The 17,466-nt window shown below is 51.6% G+C and overlaps 2 protein-coding genes and 1 pseudogene across 5 annotated transcripts in view; 2 read left to right on the forward strand and 1 right to left on the reverse strand.

Annotated features, from left to right (window-relative positions):
- The window catches only part of FER1L4 (fer-1-like 4 (C. elegans)), a 55,282-nt gene extending 54,905 nt beyond the window's left edge, over window positions 1–377 (forward strand). Inside the window, 1 exon segment of the mRNA NM_001318032.1 lies at window positions 24–377. Within this exon segment, the coding sequence (NP_001304961.1) occupies window positions 24–213 (190 nt within the window). The 3' untranslated portion in view covers window positions 214–377.
- Window positions 378–1,457: 1,080 nt separating this feature from the next.
- On the reverse strand, window positions 1,458–17,139 carry LOC105496271 (ERGIC and golgi 3). Of its 4 annotated transcripts, none has more exons than XM_011766523.2 (14): window positions 16,981–17,139; window positions 16,773–16,843; window positions 16,566–16,653; window positions 16,225–16,344; window positions 11,704–11,797; window positions 10,532–10,697; window positions 10,341–10,398; window positions 4,843–4,857; window positions 4,164–4,195; window positions 2,967–3,063; window positions 2,825–2,889; window positions 1,980–2,116; window positions 1,840–1,895; window positions 1,458–1,664 (listed from the first exon to the last, which is right to left on the reverse strand). In XM_011766523.2, exons 1-14 carry the CDS (start codon window positions 17,066–17,068, stop codon window positions 1,585–1,587), a joined length of 1,167 nt encoding a protein of 388 aa, XP_011764825.1. In that variant the 5' UTR covers window positions 17,069–17,139; the 3' UTR covers window positions 1,458–1,584. The 4 variants fall into 4 exon arrangements, with proteins under 4 accessions (XP_011764825.1, XP_011764823.1, XP_011764824.1 ...); XM_011766521.3 differs by having other exon boundaries at window positions 1,980–2,134; XM_011766522.3 differs by lacking the exon at window positions 4,843–4,857 and having other exon boundaries at window positions 1,980–2,134.
- LOC105496270 (large ribosomal subunit protein eL36-like) lies at window positions 14,475–14,793 on the forward strand (annotated as a pseudogene).
- Window positions 17,140–17,466: the final 327 nt, after the last annotated feature.

Consider the following 17,466-nt stretch of genomic DNA (forward strand, 5'->3'; position numbering starts at 1 on the left):
GACACCACCCTTCTCCTCAACAGCCGCCCCAAAACTTCCTTCAACTGGTTTGTGAACCCGCTGAAGACCTTTGTCTTCTTCATCTGGCGCCGGTACTGGCGCATCCTGGTGCTGCTGCTGCTACTGGCACTGCTCACCGTCTTCCTCCTCCTGGTCTTCTACACCATCCCTGGCCAGATCAGCCAGGTCATCTTCCGTCCCCTCCACAAGTGACTCTCACTGACTTTGGACACTCACCCAGGGTGCCACCCCTTCAACGCCTGCTCCTGGAAGTCTTTCTTGGCAACGTGAGCTACCCGAGAGTCCAGTGCTTCCTCTGAATAAACCTATCACAGCCACTGACCCATGGTCACGTGCTGTCCAAGGCTGGCGCTCCAGGTGGCAGAGAACAGATGTTCTTGGGTGGCTCAGGTGCTGGGGGCTTACTTGAAGAATGCACAGGGATAGAAGGCTGCCCCCATCCCCACTGCAGGGAAGAAAAGGGCCCCGGCAGCTGAGTTATGACCCCCTCTGAGCAGCTCCACCACGGCTCCTGCTCCTGCTGGCGGCCAGGTCCCTCTCACCTCACCTGTTTCTGGCTTCCACTGCTCCAGGACAGCTAAGGACCTGACAGACTCCATTAACCTGTCCATTCCTCACCATCCCTGAGAGAGGCTTCCATCAGAGCTGGATCTCGGGTCTGACTCCAGAGGTTCTGCTGTCACTACCTGACTTCGCTTCCTTTCCCCTTTCTCTTGCTTTTCCCCTGCCACAGTCTTAGATCAACATTCGAGATATGATCTGATAAACTGGTTGTTTAGGTACCCCTACCTCCCTGGGCCATAGACTGGTGAGGTCGCTGGGCCCTGCTTCTCCACATGTAGCCAGAGTTCTAACGAGAAACCCTGATTAGGCCCCAAGCCAGGGGTCTGGTGCTGGCCCTGCTCCAGAATGGCCACTGCTACCTTCCCACCTTCCCACCTTGATGTTCAGTTTTGCTTCCACCTAGGAGACTGCAAAGGACCTGGAGGGACTCCTCACTGCAGTGAGAGCCAGCGCGGGCGGGGTTTGGCACAGAGTGGGATCAGTGAGTGTGACAGGATCAGGTGGACTGAGCCCAGGGTGGTAGAGAGCGACCCCAGCTTTACCCATCAATGAAGTGGCAAGCCCCAATCTGCACCCAGGGCCCTGAATTAGTGGCCTGGGGGCCATGGTGGCTCCAGGAAGCTCACGCTAAAAAGGTCCAAGTGAGCCCTGGGGCTGAACCCGAGAGGTCTGAGGACCACAGTGGAGGGAGGGACCCAGGGCTGTGGGCTGGACATGAGTCTGGTTTGAATAAACCCCAGTCAGTCAACTAGGAGATGCCCATGTGGGGACTCCTGAGGGATCTGGGCCCCGATCCATCAGTCACGACTGCCTTCAATGAGTGGCCAGGATGAGGCTCTAGCCATGGCAAGGATCACACGGAGACCAGTGAGTACTATCACAATCAATAGATTTATCAACCTGGGGCTGGGGCTGACTGAGGAGGTGGAGGGTGGTGGAGGCTGGGGGACAACCACAAGCCAGGGAGAGACAGGAGACAGAGGAAGCGCTGAGGGGTGACTACGTTGTCTTCCCTAGATCAATTTTCTTCTGAATGGCTCGTGCTGAGTGGTAGATGAGTGAATCGATGAGTCCAGCCACTGGGAGAGAGAAAAGGGCTGGCACTGGCCCAGTGGGGGCCTTGGCTTTTGACGCTGAGAACCTTGTCACTTAACTGGCCAGGCCAGCATCTGCCCCTTCACCCCCAACCAAACCTAGGGCACCCAGGCTTTACTTTCCCCACCCTACAGCTCACAGACACCCTGGGCCTCTTACCCGTGAACATGCCCCCAATGATGGCGCACACGCCTGTCAGGAAGTGGGTGAAGGACCTGGTGGAGGGAGCGGGTGGGCTCAGCAGGCACACTCCTCCCTCAGGCTCAGGCCCCCAGAGGCCGCTCTGCCCCTGCCCTCACCTGTGCTTCTCTGTCAGCTTCACCATCATCGGCGAGAGCTCATAGAGGACGAAGACTCCGGGAAGGCCCTGGTCGCCCAACAGCCCATTGGCGACCTTCTCATGTCTGGTCACAGAGAACTGATTTGTCCTCAGCACCTGGGGTGGGAGGGGAGCCTAGGCCAGGGCTAGGGCTAGGACCTGGCTTCAGCCACCATCAGCCCCACCCCTGCTCCTTCCCCTTTCCTGCTGAGCCTTGACCGTGCGGGGAGAAAACATGGCACTGTGCTGGTGGCCTGCACTGCAAGGCCTGGCCTGCCAGACCCCCTCTCCTAGCCTTGGCCTCAGCCTTCCCCTCCAGATGCCAGCTCTTTACAGTTTACCTATCCTGGCAGCATTTAGTGGGCGTTCTCACAGGGGTCCAGGCTGAGAAGCAACTCTCCAAAGACGCACCACCAAGGCTGAACTGACTTCCTCTGCCCTCAGTCCCTTGCATCCTGCCACTCTGCTGAGATGTTGCTCCACAGGCCATGGCAGCCTCGGGAGCGGGTACACAGAGGCTTGCCCTGCCTAACCCCCAGCCCAGGTAGACCACAGGGGACAGTGAGGCAGGCAGACGATGGGCACCAGAGGAACAGATGGAGGCGGTGAGGACAGCGCAAAGAGCAGACGCTTTGAATCGGACAGCCCCAGGCCTGCACTCTGGCTGGGACGGCAAATCCCCCACCCTCTCTGGGCCTCAGTCTTTCATCCACCATGTGAGGACGAGGCAGTTTTCACTCCCCAGGCTGACGGAATAAAATGCAGGAACTCTAGTGCTTGGCAGCACGCAGGAGACTCTAGAGGGGAGGGAGCTCCCGGACTCACCTCTCCATCCACCTTCATGTACACAGTGGGCACCACCTTCACAAAGTACTGGAACATCATGGAGGCTGAGGGGAAAACAAAGCACTGGGTACGGGTGCCCGGCAGGCCTTCTGTGGCTGGGGGCTGCCTCCCGGGCTGGTACCTTGGGGTGCAGTGACATTGGTGTGGTCCAGGGGGTTCACAATGCCTGGATAGTCCTCCCCAAATGACAGGTGCTGGATGTAGTGGGTCATGTTGATCTGCAAACAACACCATCCAGAGCTCATCCAAAGCTCTGATGACAGTAGCAGACAGGGACACCTGGGTCTGTCTGTGGAGATGTGGGAGAAAGGGGAGGCTATGGCCCTAAGGGGACAACATCCCTGGGACAGGTATCCCCCACTCCTCACCTAGAAACTCCTCTTTCCACAGCCTGCAAACTCCTGGGGTTCCAGAATTTTTTTTTTTTTTTTTGAGACAAAGTCTTACTCTGTTGCCCAGGCTGGAGAGCAGTGGCGTGATCTGGGCTCACTGCCTCTGCCTCCTGGGTTCAAGCAATTGTCTTGCCTCAGCCTCCTGAGTAGCTGTTACAGGCGTGCGCTGCCATGCCCAGCTAATCTTTGTATTTTTAGTAGAGATGGGGTTTCACCAAGTTGGCCGGGCTGGTCTCGAACTGCCGACCTCAGGTGATCCACCTCCCTCAGACTCCCAAAGTGCTGGGATTATAGGCATGAGCCACCATGGCTGGCCAGGTTTCAGATTTCTTAAAATACCAGCTTCACTTATACGTTAGGCACACACAGAGTGGCAGGTGCTGGTTTTGCCTGGAGGTCCAGGCTATGGAGGCTGAGGCTGGAGGCTGTGAGCCCCCAGATGCACTCCCTTCTTGCTCCCCTGTGTATCCAACTCAGTCACTGGAAGGATCTTTCTGAAAATGCAAGTCTGATGATGTCATGACTCTGCTTAAAGAAGGCCAACAGCTTTCCACTGTTCTCAGGAGAAAGATGTGACTCCTCAGCGTGGCCTCTGAGTCCTGTGTGGTCTGGTCTCTGCTGACTTCTCCAGCCTCACCCATCCACACCTGCCCTGCAGTTCCTTAGAAGGGCCACGATCCCACCTGACCTTGTGCTGAGGTCTGTCTGTCTAGCATGCTCTTATCCAATCCCACCTTGCCCCTAGCCTGCTCAGAGCTCAGTTCAAAAGTCACTCTCACTTAACCCTCAGGCTGGATCCCCATTCAGAACATGGTGTATTTTTCTATAAGCACTCCCTGATCCCAGGATGTTCCTACAAGGAAATGAAGGCAGCAACCAAGCCTCCCACCCCCACCTGCCCTCTATGGTTTCCATCTGGTACGTACGTTGTCAAGGCCAAAGCTCTGCAAGTCATGGACTAGGAGAGAAGGGAGAAGGTGTCATTAGTAGGAGCAGCATTGGCCTCCTCACTCCTCCCCCTAGACTGCAAACCACCTGTCTTCTCTGACCCCTCACTCCTTCTCCAGCCTGGCCCCTCCTGGTCCTGCTTAAGGACGGCCCGAAAGGGCAAGCCTTGGGCCTGTGTGAGAGTTCACGCCCTCCTCAGGAGTCATAAGAACAGACCCTGGTTCCTCCCTGACATCCACAGGGAACTCTAGGCCTTTACTCCCAGCATGGCCCTGCCTGCATCTCCAAAAACAAAACCCACTGACTATGGGCTCTCACTAACTGGAGCTGATGGCAAATCACTGAACCTCAAAGTGAGGTGGGACCCGAGAATGCCATCCACGCGTTCCCTGCCTCCACCCTCAAAGGTCCCCAGAGGAAATCCCATGGGGACCCTGTACCAACTGTTCCAGAACAAGTTACTCCTGCCCTCTAGCCTCAATCCCTCCTGCTGCAAGGAACCATACTTCAAAGATACATCCCAGTCCTTTTTATAGTCACCCAGCAGCCAGGTCAGAGAAGACCCAATCACAGACCCATCCAACCTCCCCGCATCCCGGTAGGGCAGGCTGCCCCAGAAGTGGGGGCTTGGCCTCCCTGGGGGGCGGGGCCACTTACTCTCCACAGCATGTACTGCAGCATGGGGGAGGGAGGAGAGAGAAGACAGATTCAGAGCTTCACAATGAGAACTATGGAGCAAGACATGTGGCAGGAAGGAAGATGGGAACATTCTGCCTCAGCAACACAGTCTGGCCCCAGCTAACAAGCCTCCGCCTGGGCCCCTCCTCAAGAGTGAACTAATCTGGCCAGAGAGGAGCAGGAGGCAGAGTGGCTTAGGAAGGACAAGAAGCCTAAAGCCCAAGGAGCCAAGTTCCTGACTGTATGGCCTTGGGCAAATCACTTGCCCTTTCTGGGCCTCAGTGTTCTCCTTTGCAAAGAGCTGTCCTAAGGATCAGGTGGGATCTAAGATGGAAAAATACTTGTAAACTTTACACTGTAAGAGATTATTACCCACCCCGGCCCCAATCAACAAGGATATTAGAAACTCACTCCCAGGCCTCAATTCAGCCAGATCTCTGGCCTTAGGCAACTGTAGCTTTGTGTTTATACATCCTTCCAGGTACAGAGCACCCCTGGCCCTGGGATCCACAAGTCTAACAGTCCCAGGCCGAGAGGCTGCCATTCTGGCTCTGTGTCCTACTGAGTGCCTGCCAGGCCTTGTGCCAACAGCTTGACACTGATCATCTTCCTATCATCCCAGCAAGACCCTTTTCTCCCAGCTTCCTCCAAAGTGAAGAGGGGGTTCCAGAGCTCTACAGGGTCTTCCAGCCCCCCCCGACTGCCCTGAAGACCAGCAGAGCTACCCTCCTGTTCACCTCAACCACTTTGAGAGGCCATCTTCACAGCCTGGGCTCTGTCACCACGCGGCTCTGTCCAAGCTTTACTGTGACCCCAACTCCCACCTTCCCCAGCCCTGCCTTCAACCCCTGGGTTCCTCTTCACTTTCTTGTTTCAGCCTGGCTCTTCCTTCCAGGCACTAACTCCCTGGCATCCCCTCAACGTGCGACTGTCTTCTCTCCATACACAACCTCCTCCCTGGCCTAAAGAGAAGTCTTTCCTCCTCCTCACTGCCACTTCCAGATCACTTTCCCTTTATCTGCCTTAAAAATGCAAAATGGCTCACATCTCTAATCCCAACACTTTGGGAGGCCAAGCAGGAAGATCAGTCGAGCCCAGGAGCCTGGGCAACATGGCAAGACCTTGTCTCTGCGGAAAAAAAAAAGGAAAAATGAGCCAAGCATGGTGGCATGTGCCTGTGGTCTCAGCTCCTTGGGAGGCTGAGGTGGGAGGATCTCTTGAGTCCAGGAGGTCAAGGCTACAGTGAGCCAAGATCACACCATGGCATTCCAGTCTTAAAAAAAAAATCCCCAGCTTTGAAGCTCATGACAAAGCAGCCCTGCTTGTTTCAGTCACCTAGATATCTACATAGAGCCTCCAGGACTGTTCTCCCCTGCCATTTTTCAACAGCTTGGGCAACTGCCTGCCACTCTCTCCTGTACTACCTCTGTCAGTTTCTAGTGATTTCCATATCCACGTAGATGATCCTTCCAGTACCCTGGCCTCCCAGTTCCTGGACATCCTTTCCTTCCTGATCTTGTGCTCTGCCTACCTGAGCCACTTGATTTGTTGGCCATTCCCTAAGCTTTGTCATTAACAAAGCCCCTTTCAAGCAACTCATGTTCCACTAGCTTTCTAATTTCCTCCAGTCCACCAATTCTGATAACTTGTTGACACCACACTCAGGACTTGCAGTCCCTTGTTCCTCCTGCCCCTCACTGGCTTCCCCACATCCTTTCTTTCCTCCTTTCCTAACTTATAGGCTGTGGTCCAGAATCAGGATGACTTCTTTACATATTTGACTCCCTCACCATTGCAGGCACCTGGCAACACCAAACCCAAGGCGATTCCAACGTTCTGTCTACTGAGTCCATTCCCACACAGATGACCACGCTGACTGCTCTCTTTCCATTCACAGCCACAGACTCCAGGGAGACCCTAGTGCTGCGTCAATCCTACTCAGTCTCCCCAGTCCATGCATTCTCCCACCCCCAAATGACCAGTCACACCTTTTCTTTCAAATCTCCAACACCTCCTTCCCTCTCTTCTCATTCTCAACTGAGGACCTTCCTTCCTACAACACAGAGAAGACAGGAGGACTCAGAAGAGACTCTCCATGTACTTTTGCCACCCCAGCTACCACCCTACCTGGACCTACAGAGCCTGCCTTTCCTCCTATTGCTAAGTTTGGCCTTTCCACATGTGTAAGGCACCAGATTCTGTCTTCTTTCTCCAGGACTTCACTCCGGTCATTGTTTGTCTCGTCTCTAGAGCATCACTTATGGTCTCTTTAGTCAGTAATTTCCAACGGCATATTAACATTTTGCTACATCACTGTCCTTAGAAAAGCCTCCCTCGACTCCACATTTCCCTCCAGCTTCAGTTCATGCTTTCTCCTCCCCTAAGCAGATTCCACTATAGAACTGTCAGTACTCACTGGCTCCAACTCCTCTCCCATTCCCTCCTGGACCCACTGGAGGGTGGTCCTATCACACCCCTCCAATGACTCAGGCAAGGCTATAATAAATCACTGTTACATTGTATATCCCATGGCCAATTCCTGCTAGACATCCAGAAGCATCTGATGCGGTATCTGAAACACCTGTCAGAGTGCGGCATCCTGCCGCATCCTGCCACATCCTGCCTGGCTTACACTCCTCCTCCACCGAGGTTTCTTACTGGTCTCCCCTGTCAGTTCCCCCGACACCTTTAGCCTCTAATGTGGGAGGCCTGGCACCCAGCCCTTTGAGCTCCCCTCTTTTCCATCTACCCTCCCCCTCCAGGGTGATTTCATCCAGTCCCGTGGCTGGATGATGCCAACATTTGCATCTCCAGGCAAGTCCTCTCCCTGAACTCCAGGCTTGAATGGAAAACTACTTACTTGACACCTTGTGTGTCTAGAAGGACACCTAGACGCTAGTGGTCTGAACGCGTCAAAAGCCGAATACCAGCTGTAAGATCCCATTTCCGAACATCTACACCTGCCTTGAGTCTTCCTCATCTTGTTAAATGGCAACTCCATCCTTTTCTTTTCTTTTTTTTTTTTTAATGGAGATGGAATCTTGCTCTGTCACCCAAGCTGGAGTGAAATGGCATCATCTCAGCTCACTGCAACATCCGCTTCCCAGGTTCAAGCAATTCTCCTACCTCAGCCTCCTGAGTAGCTGGGACTACAGGCGTACACCACCACACCCAGATGATTTTTTGTATTTTTAGTAGAGACAGGGTTTCACCATGTTGGTCAGGCTGGTCTCTAACTCCTGAGCTCAGGCAATCCACCTGCCTCGGCTTCCCAAAGTGCTAGGATTACAGGCAACTCCATCCTTCTTACTACTCAGGTACAAAACTTTGAAGGTATCCCTGACTCCTTTTTCCTTTGTCCCTAATGCCCATCAGGAACTCTTCTCAGCTCTACCTTCAAAATACATCCAGAAGCCAGTCACTTCCCACCACTTCCACTGCCACTCTGGGCTGAGCCCCACCATCTTTTGCCTGGATTGATCACTGCAAGAGCCTCCTAAAGGGACTCTCTGCTTCCATCCTTTCCCCTGTCCAGTCTTGTCCACAGAGCAGCTGGAGAGCCGCTTACCTTTTAAGTTAAGTTGGATCATCCCTCACCTTCTTCAAAGGCCTACAATGGCTTCTCATCTCATGCAGAGTAAAGGCCCGAGTCCCTACAATGCCCCTGCAAGCCCTGCATGATATGGCCCTGTGACCTCTCTCACTTTTTTTTTTTTTTTTTTTTGAGACGGAGTCTTGCTCTGTTACCCAGGCTGGAGTGCAATGGCATGATCTCAGCTCACTGTAACTTCCACCTCCCAGGTTCAAGAAATTCTCATGCCTCAGCCTCCCGAGTAGCTGGGTTTATAGGCGTGCGCCACCACACCCAGCTAATTTTTGTATTTTTAGTAGAGACAGGGTTTCACCATGTTGGCCAGGCTGGTCTTGCACTCCTGACCTCAGGTGATCCACCTGCCTCGGCCTCCCAAAGTGCTGGGATTACAGGTGTAGGTGACTGCCCCGGCCTCTCTCACTTCATTTCTAAGCATGCTCCTCTGCTCCAGCCACCCTGACCTTCTTACTATATCTTGAACTTGCCAAGCACATTCTAGCCTCAGGAATTTGCATTTACTGTTCTCTCTGCTTGTAACACTTCCTCCCCAGACATCCATATGGCTGGCTCCCTCACTGTCTTCAGGTCTTTGCTCAAATATTACCTCATCAAGGAGTCTTTCCCTGACCTCCATATTTAAAATAGGACCCTCCCTGCCCTCTCCTAGCCCCTCCCCACTACCATCTTTATCCTGCCTTGTTTTGGTCCACATGACTTAACAGCATCTGATAATACCATATACAGATGCTCCCTGACCTACACTGGGGTTAGGTCCCAATAAACTCATTGTAAGTTGGCCAGGTGCAGTGGCTCATGCCTGTAATCCCAGCACTTTGGGAGGCCGAGGTGGGTGGATCACCTGAGGTCAGGAGTTCAAGACCAGCCTGGCCAACATAATGAAACCCCATCTCTATTAAAAATACAAAAGTTAGCTGGGCGTGGTGGCACGCACCTATAGACCCAGCTACTCAGGAGGCTGAGGCAGGAGAATCACTTGAACCCGGGAGATGGAGGTTGCAGTGAGTCAAGATCATGCCACTGCACTCCAGCCTGGGCGACAGAGTGAGACTCAAAAAAAAAAAAAAAAAGAAAAAGAAAAAGAAAATATCATTAAGTGAAAAATGCATGTAATACCCATCATAAAGTAAAAAATTACAAGATGAATCATTGTTAATTGGGGACTATTTATATTTTATATACTTATTGTCTATTTCTTTACTAGAATGTTCTGAGGGCACAGACTTTGTTCACTACTATACCCTTAGCAACTAGACTAGTAGGTGATTACTAAATATTTTGTGAATGCCTGAATGAACAAATGAATGAGAATAAATCTCATTTGTTCACCCCAGCAGCCCTATGAGTGGGTACTATTATCATCATCCCCATTTTGCAGAAGCAGCAACTGAATAGGGCTCAGTATTTCCCAAATATGACATAGCTCAGGAGTGGCAGAACCTGTGCTCCAACCTAGCTCTGCTTCTCCCAAAGCCTCATGCACAGGTCATCGTCGGACACTGGGGGCTACCATCTCAACAAGCACCTACCACAAGCCAGGCTCCGTGCTATCATCTTTAACCTGCACACACACCCTGTGAGATAAGTGCCCTCATCACCATTTTATAAAGTAGAAAACAGGAATCAAAAAGATGAAGAAACCTTCTCAAAGTCACACAGCCAATAAGGTCTGAAACTGGTATCTGAATGCAGGCAGTCTGGCTCCTCGGCCTGTGCTCTTAGCCACTGTGCCAAACTGCTGCCGAGATGGCCTGCTCTGGCCAAATGGTTGCCAAAGACAAAGGAGCAGCAGGCAGGAGAGGACCACTCAAACTCACCAAGAAGGTGGCCAGCATCTAAATCTCCCCAGCAGGTGCAGATCACTCACCGTGCACGTGGGACTGCTGGAAGCTCTTCCCAGGGGCAAAGTGGAAGTTTCCGGCCACCTGTAAGGAACATTCTCTCTCATTCTCTGGCTGTGTCCTCCTTTTGCCTACTCAGGGCCTGAGTGGGCCCTCGGTTCCCAGCGGAGCTTGCCCAGCCCAGCTGGCCCTATCTTGCCTTGATCCCTCCTGATACCTTATTGACCTCCAAGAAGCCGTACACCTGGCAGCCTTCATTCTTCTGCTCCTGCATCTTCTGGCTGAAGCCCTCTCGCCGGCACTGCTCAATAGTATCTGGGTTCTTGAAGGCCCAGCCTCGACGGCGATATGCCTCCCGCACATCTTCACAGGTGTTACAGCACCTGTAGGGCAGGGAGTGACGGTGAGAGTGTCAAAGAGGCACAAGTCCAGTGCTGGCATCTGGGGAAATAGAGCCCGAGCAGCTCTGCCTGCTAATGAAGCCTCTGCTAGACTCATCCCTGACCACCAAACGTTCTCCAAATGTGTTTCCTCAGTGGCAGAAGGACTGTTTTTTTTTTTTTTTAAATTTTTAAAATTTTCTGTAGACATAGGGTCTTGCTGTGTTACCCAGGCTGGTCTCAAACTCCTAAGCTCAAGTGATTCACCTACCGCGGCCTCCCAAAGTGCTAGGGGTTACAGGTGTGAGCCATTGTGCCCAGACTAGGACTGTGAAAAATACATATTCCCATTGTTTGGGGTGATGACAAGTTTTAGGACAGACAGTGGTGACTGCATGACACTGTGAAGATACCTAATGCCACTGAGTTGCACACTTAAAAATGGTTAAAATGGTAAATTTTGTGTCACATATTTTTCCACAACCAAAAAAGATGGAAGTACATATTCCCAGGCCCCACTCCAGACCTGCTGAATCAGTCTTGTGGAAGTCAGGGCCTGGGAAACACAGCAGTAGTTATCAGATACTGAGGGTCTGATAATCTGGGCCGGACCTTCCACCTCAGTGATTTACACACAGTATACAGCTAATCCGTATGTGACTCTTACAAGAAGATGTTATTATCATCCCTCTTCACATAGAGAGGTTACATGGCTTGGCCCAACGAAACAGGGGAAGAACCCAGGCAGCCGGACTCCAGAGACCACCTGTGAACCGTTTCTCTAGGCAGAAGAGCAGAGACCACTTCAGCTTCATCTCTAGGTCTGCAGCGCCCAGGTGGGGCCTGGTCACAAAGCCTCAGTCACCTGCACCAGGATCAATGACAGAGGCACACACCCGCCCACTCTAGATTCTTGGTCTGACCTCCCCAGCTGCCAGTCTGACTGAGGCTAAGGCTGACTGACACACGGCACCTGATGGAAACCCTGCTCCCACTCCCACTGGCTCACTTGATATCTTCTGCCTCAGCACCATAGCAGCTCTCACAGCGATCAGGGTCCAGGGAGTCAGGGTCAAACACCGTCACCTCGACTTTCCCAAGCTCTAAGGGGAGGGGAGAAGCAGAGGCATCAGCTGGGGCCAGACACAGTGAAATTGGTGGCCCCAGTCCCTGCACAAGCTCTTTGGCCAGCGGCCTGGGGATAAATAAAAGTTATAATAATAACTAATATTCATGTAGTACATGCTACGGGTCAGGCACTAAGTACTTCTACATACTTATCAATTCTTTTAATAAAAGAAACAGTAAGAAAACAGTTAACAGTAAATACTGAACATTAGCTGGGTACAGATCACTGTACTTCACAACCATCGTCTCATTTCATCCCCACAATGACTCTTTGAGGGTGGGGGTAATTATCCCTGTTTTATTGAGAAGATGCTGAGGCTCACTGATGAGAAGTGACTTTGCCCAATGCAACTGAGGAAACAGATTTCAGCTAATTCCAACATGTATGCCACTAACCTCCTTGCCATGATGCTTCTCCTCAGACCTCTCCCTCTGCACCGGCTCCTTGCCTCACTCTAGTCACCCCATCATAACTGGTGATTTCAATACTGAATACTGACCTCCCAACTCATGAGAATCTTGATTTTGCCATCTCACCTTGGCTACCCATTTCCATAATCATACCTAGATCCTGTCATTGCCAATAACTGCAAACCTTCCCAAATTCAACTTCAAGTGTCTGAGTCTTCAACTACTTACCCTTATTTTCCCAGTTCACTATTTAGTACCTGAAATCCACCAATTCTTTGACACTATTGACACTATCATGTCCTCACTTCCCTCCTTAAATCCCATGGTCCACTGTAATTATTCTCTTGCACATAACCACAACTCCCTGTTCCTCTCATCTTTCGTTTTACAAATCCAGCAAAACCCAAACCCTGGTTCCATTCAACTCTCTGTACCTACTTCTTGCCTGAAACTCCCTTAGGACTGCCTGGCAATTCCACTTCATTCCTCTAATTGGTTCACTCTCCCATTCTCTAAGGTGACTTAGACCTTCTCCTCTCTCCTTAGGCTCCCAAAACCTTCCTTTCTTCACTTAGCTAATGTCCTTGCTTTCAATTTCCACTACGAAAAGAGAAGCAACAGAACTTCACTTGCTCTCACCACCAAACCCACCAACTTACCACTTTCTCCTTTAAAACCCCGCCCCATTTCTCAGCTCTCCCTTACAGTGAAACTCCAAAAGTCATCTATAGGTAATGTCTCCACTTCCTTTATTGCTCTTTGATCAGATTCTCATCCTCAACAGTATCAAAATTGTTCCTTTCAAAGTCTCCAGGAATCTCTGTGTTGTCAATTTCAATGGTCAATTCTCACTCCTCGTTTTACTGGACTATCAGTAGCTTCTGATACAACTGCTCACTCTCTTCTTGAAACTCTCTCCACTTGGCTTTTGGGACACCTCTTGGTTCTTCTATGTCAATGGCTAATCTGTCTCAATCTTCCTTCCTGTCCTGACTTTAAATAAATTAGAGATGCCCAGGGTACAGGCCCTAGACCTCTCCTCTACCTACATTTACTCCCTAGTTTCCTCACTTAGTCCAATTGTTTAAACTACCCTCTACCTACTGATAACTCCTCTAAATTCTAGACTGGTACATCTAATTGCCTCTTAATATCACCAGAGTATAAAATAGGAACCCCAAATTTACCCAAACCTAAGATTCCTCTTTCCCCCAAATCCTGACCTTACTCTGTGGAAACTAGTTTCCAAGATGACTTCAATGATCCCCACTTCCTAGTATTCACACCCTTATGTAGTCCTCTCCCACAACAGGCTGACCTGTGTAACCACTAGTTTATTGCAGAAATGATGGTATACAACTTCTGAGGTTAGGTCATAAAAAAGGTTACAGTTTTTTTGTTGTTGTTGAGATGGAGTTTCACTCTTGTTGCCCAGGCTTGAGTGCAGAGGCGCAATCTCAGCTCACTGCAACCTCCACCTCTCAGGTTCAAGCGATTCTCCTGCCTCAGCCTCCGGAGTAGCTGGAATTACAGTTGCCTGCCACCATGCCCGGCTAATTCTTTTTTTTTTTTTTTTTTTTGTATTTTTAGTAGCGATGGGATTTTACCATGGTGGCCAGACTGGTCTCGAACTCCTGACTTCAGGTGATCCAACTGCCTCAGCCTCCAAAAGTGTTGGGACTACAAGGTGTGAGCCACCATGCCTGGCCGAAGGTTATGGTTTCTACTTTGTTCTCTCAGCTCACTTACAAGATCCAAGTGGGGGAAGCCAGTGGCCATGATATAAGGACACACAAGCAGCCCTACTGAGAAGTCCATGTGGTGAGGCACTGCGGCATCCGGCCAACAGCCCTATGAGTGAGCCCTTTAAAAGTAGATCCCCGGCTGGGCATGGTGGCTCATGCCTGTAATCCCAGCACTCTGGGAGGCCGAGGCGGGTGGATCACCTGAGGTCAGGAGTTTGAGACCAGCCTGGCCGCCATGGCGAAACCCTGTTTCTACTAAAAATACAAAAATTGGCTGAGTGTGTTGGCTGGCGCCTGTAATCGCAGCTACTCGGAAGGCTGAGGCAGGAGAATCACCTGAAGCCGGGAGGCAGAGGTTGCGGTGAGCTGAGATCGCACCATGGCACTCCAGCCTGGGTGACAAAGTGAGACTCTCAAAAAAAAAAAAAAAAAAAAAAAGTAGATCCCTGCATGCCACCCGCCCTTCTGCCACAGCTGTCATTGGAGAGCAGCAGCCATGGCTCTGTGCTACCCGCTATGGCTGTGTGCCTCGACAAGGGCCACAAGATGACCAAGAATATGAGCAAGCCAAGGCACAGCCGCCGCCGTGGGCACCTGACCAAACACACCAAATTCATGTGGGACATGATCCAAGAGGTGTGTGGTTTTGCCCCGTATAAGCAGCACACCATGGAGTTACTGAAGGTCTCCAACGACAAACGGGCCCTCAAGTTCATCAAGAAAAGAGCGGGGCACACATACGCGCCAAGAGGAGGGAGGAGGAGCTGAGCAACGTCCCGGCCGTCATGAGGAAAGCTGCTGCCAAGAGAGACTGAGCCCCCTGCCCCGCCCTCTCTCTGAAATAAAGAACAGCTTGACAGAAAAAAAATAAATTTAAACAACAAATAAGTAGGCCAGGCGCGATGGCTCACGCCTGTAATCCCAACACTTTGGGAAGCTGAGGCGGACAGATCACGAGGTCAAGAGATCAAGACCCCTGCCTCACAAGGTGCAACCCCATCTCTACTGAAAATACAAAAAATTAGCTGGGCGTGGTGGCACACGCCGGTTATCCCAAATACTCAGGAGGCTGAGGCAGGAGAATCACTGGAACCTGGGAGGCAGAAGTTGCAGTGAGCCAAGATCGTGCCACTGCACTCCAGCCTGGGTGACAGAGTGAGACTCTGTCTCGAGATAGATAGATAGATAAAGTAGATCCTGCAGTTCCCCATCAATCCTTAGATGACTGCAACCTCAGGAGATACCCTAAACCCAAATCACCCAAACAAGCCACTCCTAAATTCCTGACCCAGGGAAACCGAAAAAACAAATTTTTATTGTATCAAACTACTAACTTTTGGAGTACTTTGTTATACAGTAGTGGATATCTAATAGCCACTCCCCCCTCCCACCAAAAAAACCTTCTCCTCCAGTCATCTCCATCTCAAGTCATTCATTTGCTCAGGCTGAAAGCGTTGGAATCTACAACCACGACTTTGCTCTCTTACACTCCATATCCAATCCTATAGCAAATTATGTTGGTTGCACTGGTGTCCTGTATTTATCTGCTGAAACAACAAATGATAAAACTCCCCACCAGAGTAATCTCTAAGGTGTTAGAAATCCCAGCTTTGAGGACGGTTTTGCTGTGGTGGGAAACTGAGTTAACGGAGGCAGGAAAGGAAGGTAAAAGTGGGTCCCCACTCTGTAACCAGGCATTTTACACATATTACTTCATTTGGTCTTACAATTCCATGTGGTTGGTACTACTGTTTTATCACCACTTTCTAGCTGAAGCTCACAGACTGCAGGAGACAAAGTTAGATGTGAACCCAGGCAATGTGACTTGAGAACCTCAATTCTAATCTTAAACCGCCTGCATTCCAAAGGGGAAGGACATTAAGGGCTGAATTCAGCCGATGGGCTGGGAAAGCAAACACTCAGAGAAGCCTGGGTCCATCTAGACAGTTCTACCAAGGTAAGAGCACATAAGACCTATCTTCAAACCTCTCGTATTCAAACTACCATGTGCAGGTATTGAGGACCTCTGAGAATAGCAGTCAGGTAGATTACCCGACTCAGTATGTATAGAGGATTTTAGCTCACTCTGACTCTTACTAAGCTGGGGGACCCTAGGCAAGTCACTTGACTTCTCTAGGTCTTAGTTGTTTAATATATCACTATGCCTGCCACAGTCCACTTGCCAGCATGTAGGCTTGGGAACGTCCAGCTTTGGGATCTGAGACCCAGCCCCTTCCCCTGGTTACCATGCCGCTCAGCCTCTGAGCTCACGGGGATGCCATCTTTGTCTAGTCGTTGCTTGAACAGGTTGTGTTCCACATCCAGCTGCTGTTCCCCAGCCACATCCATGGCATCAATACTCAGATCTGGAAGCAGTAAAGTCAGGCTAAGGTACTGGGACCCTAGGGACAAGGGGATGTGGGTTTTGGAGGGGAAGGGGATACTGGGCCTGTCCTGGGGCAGAACGGGATTAGGAGAAGGAGGTTGTCCTGGGGTCCAGTCCAGAACCTAAGGGTAGAGGTGTGAATCTGGCAGCCCACATGAGAATCCTGGGTCTCTCCACTTCCATCCATGGTGAGGTACTCACAGGCACAAGGCATGTGCGGAAAAAGTACATCAATGTTGATCTTCAGTTTATCTCCCCGCGACTTGTCCACGTAGAGCTCAGGATGCACCTGGGGCAGCGATGCCTCAGTAAGACTTGGCCCCAAACCTCTCCTTCCCCACTCCCACCCCTAAAGGTCCTATCCTTAGAATGCCAAGCCCCGCCCACGCACTAAGCCCCGCCCCTTACCTCCGTGGTGAGGTAATACTGCAGCTCGGACAGGAACAGTAGCAGCATGAGAAGGCCACTGACAATGGTCACTGCAGGACAAGGGGCGAGGGTCAGAATGGCCTCGAATCCGCTCCCTTAGACACCGGCAGGCCAGTCAGAGTCCAGGAGCCCGGGTCAAGCTCTAGGACGCCCCCCTCCCCGCGACCCCGGCCTCGCCGCGGCCTACCCGTGGCGCCCCCGCAGGTCTTGACCCGGAAGTCCTCCAAAGTCTTGGGGTAGGCATCGAACTGCTTCAGCTTCCCCAGCGCCTCCATGGGGACCGGCCGGAAAGGGGACGCCAGCCGGCCCGCCCCTACAGATTCCCTCTTCCGGCCTGGAGCCACGCCCCCTCTTTTTCCTCACGCAGGCGCAGCAAGCCGCACCCTTGGCCCCACCTTTAGCCGCGTTCTCTTACCGGAGGCCCCGCCCACCAATGCTGTCACGCCCCCTTGCGCGGGCAATTGGGTCTGGACGCTACTGCCCGGGCCTCCGCTGTCCGGGGTGGGTCTTCTGAGGACCGGGGTGCGAGGAGTTCTCTGCGGGGTTAGAAACGCTAATAGCACCGTTCGTGTGCCTTGTGCTCGGAACTGCGCCAAGTGTTTAAGACTCTTGGAACATCTTGAAATATACTGGAACAGTAGTTTTTCGAGTGTACCGGTCCGGCCGCATCATT

This window comes from Macaca nemestrina, chromosome 15, assembly GCF_043159975.1.
Source record: "Macaca nemestrina isolate mMacNem1 chromosome 15, mMacNem.hap1, whole genome shotgun sequence".
Lineage (NCBI taxonomy): Eukaryota > Metazoa > Chordata > Mammalia > Primates > Cercopithecidae > Macaca > Macaca nemestrina.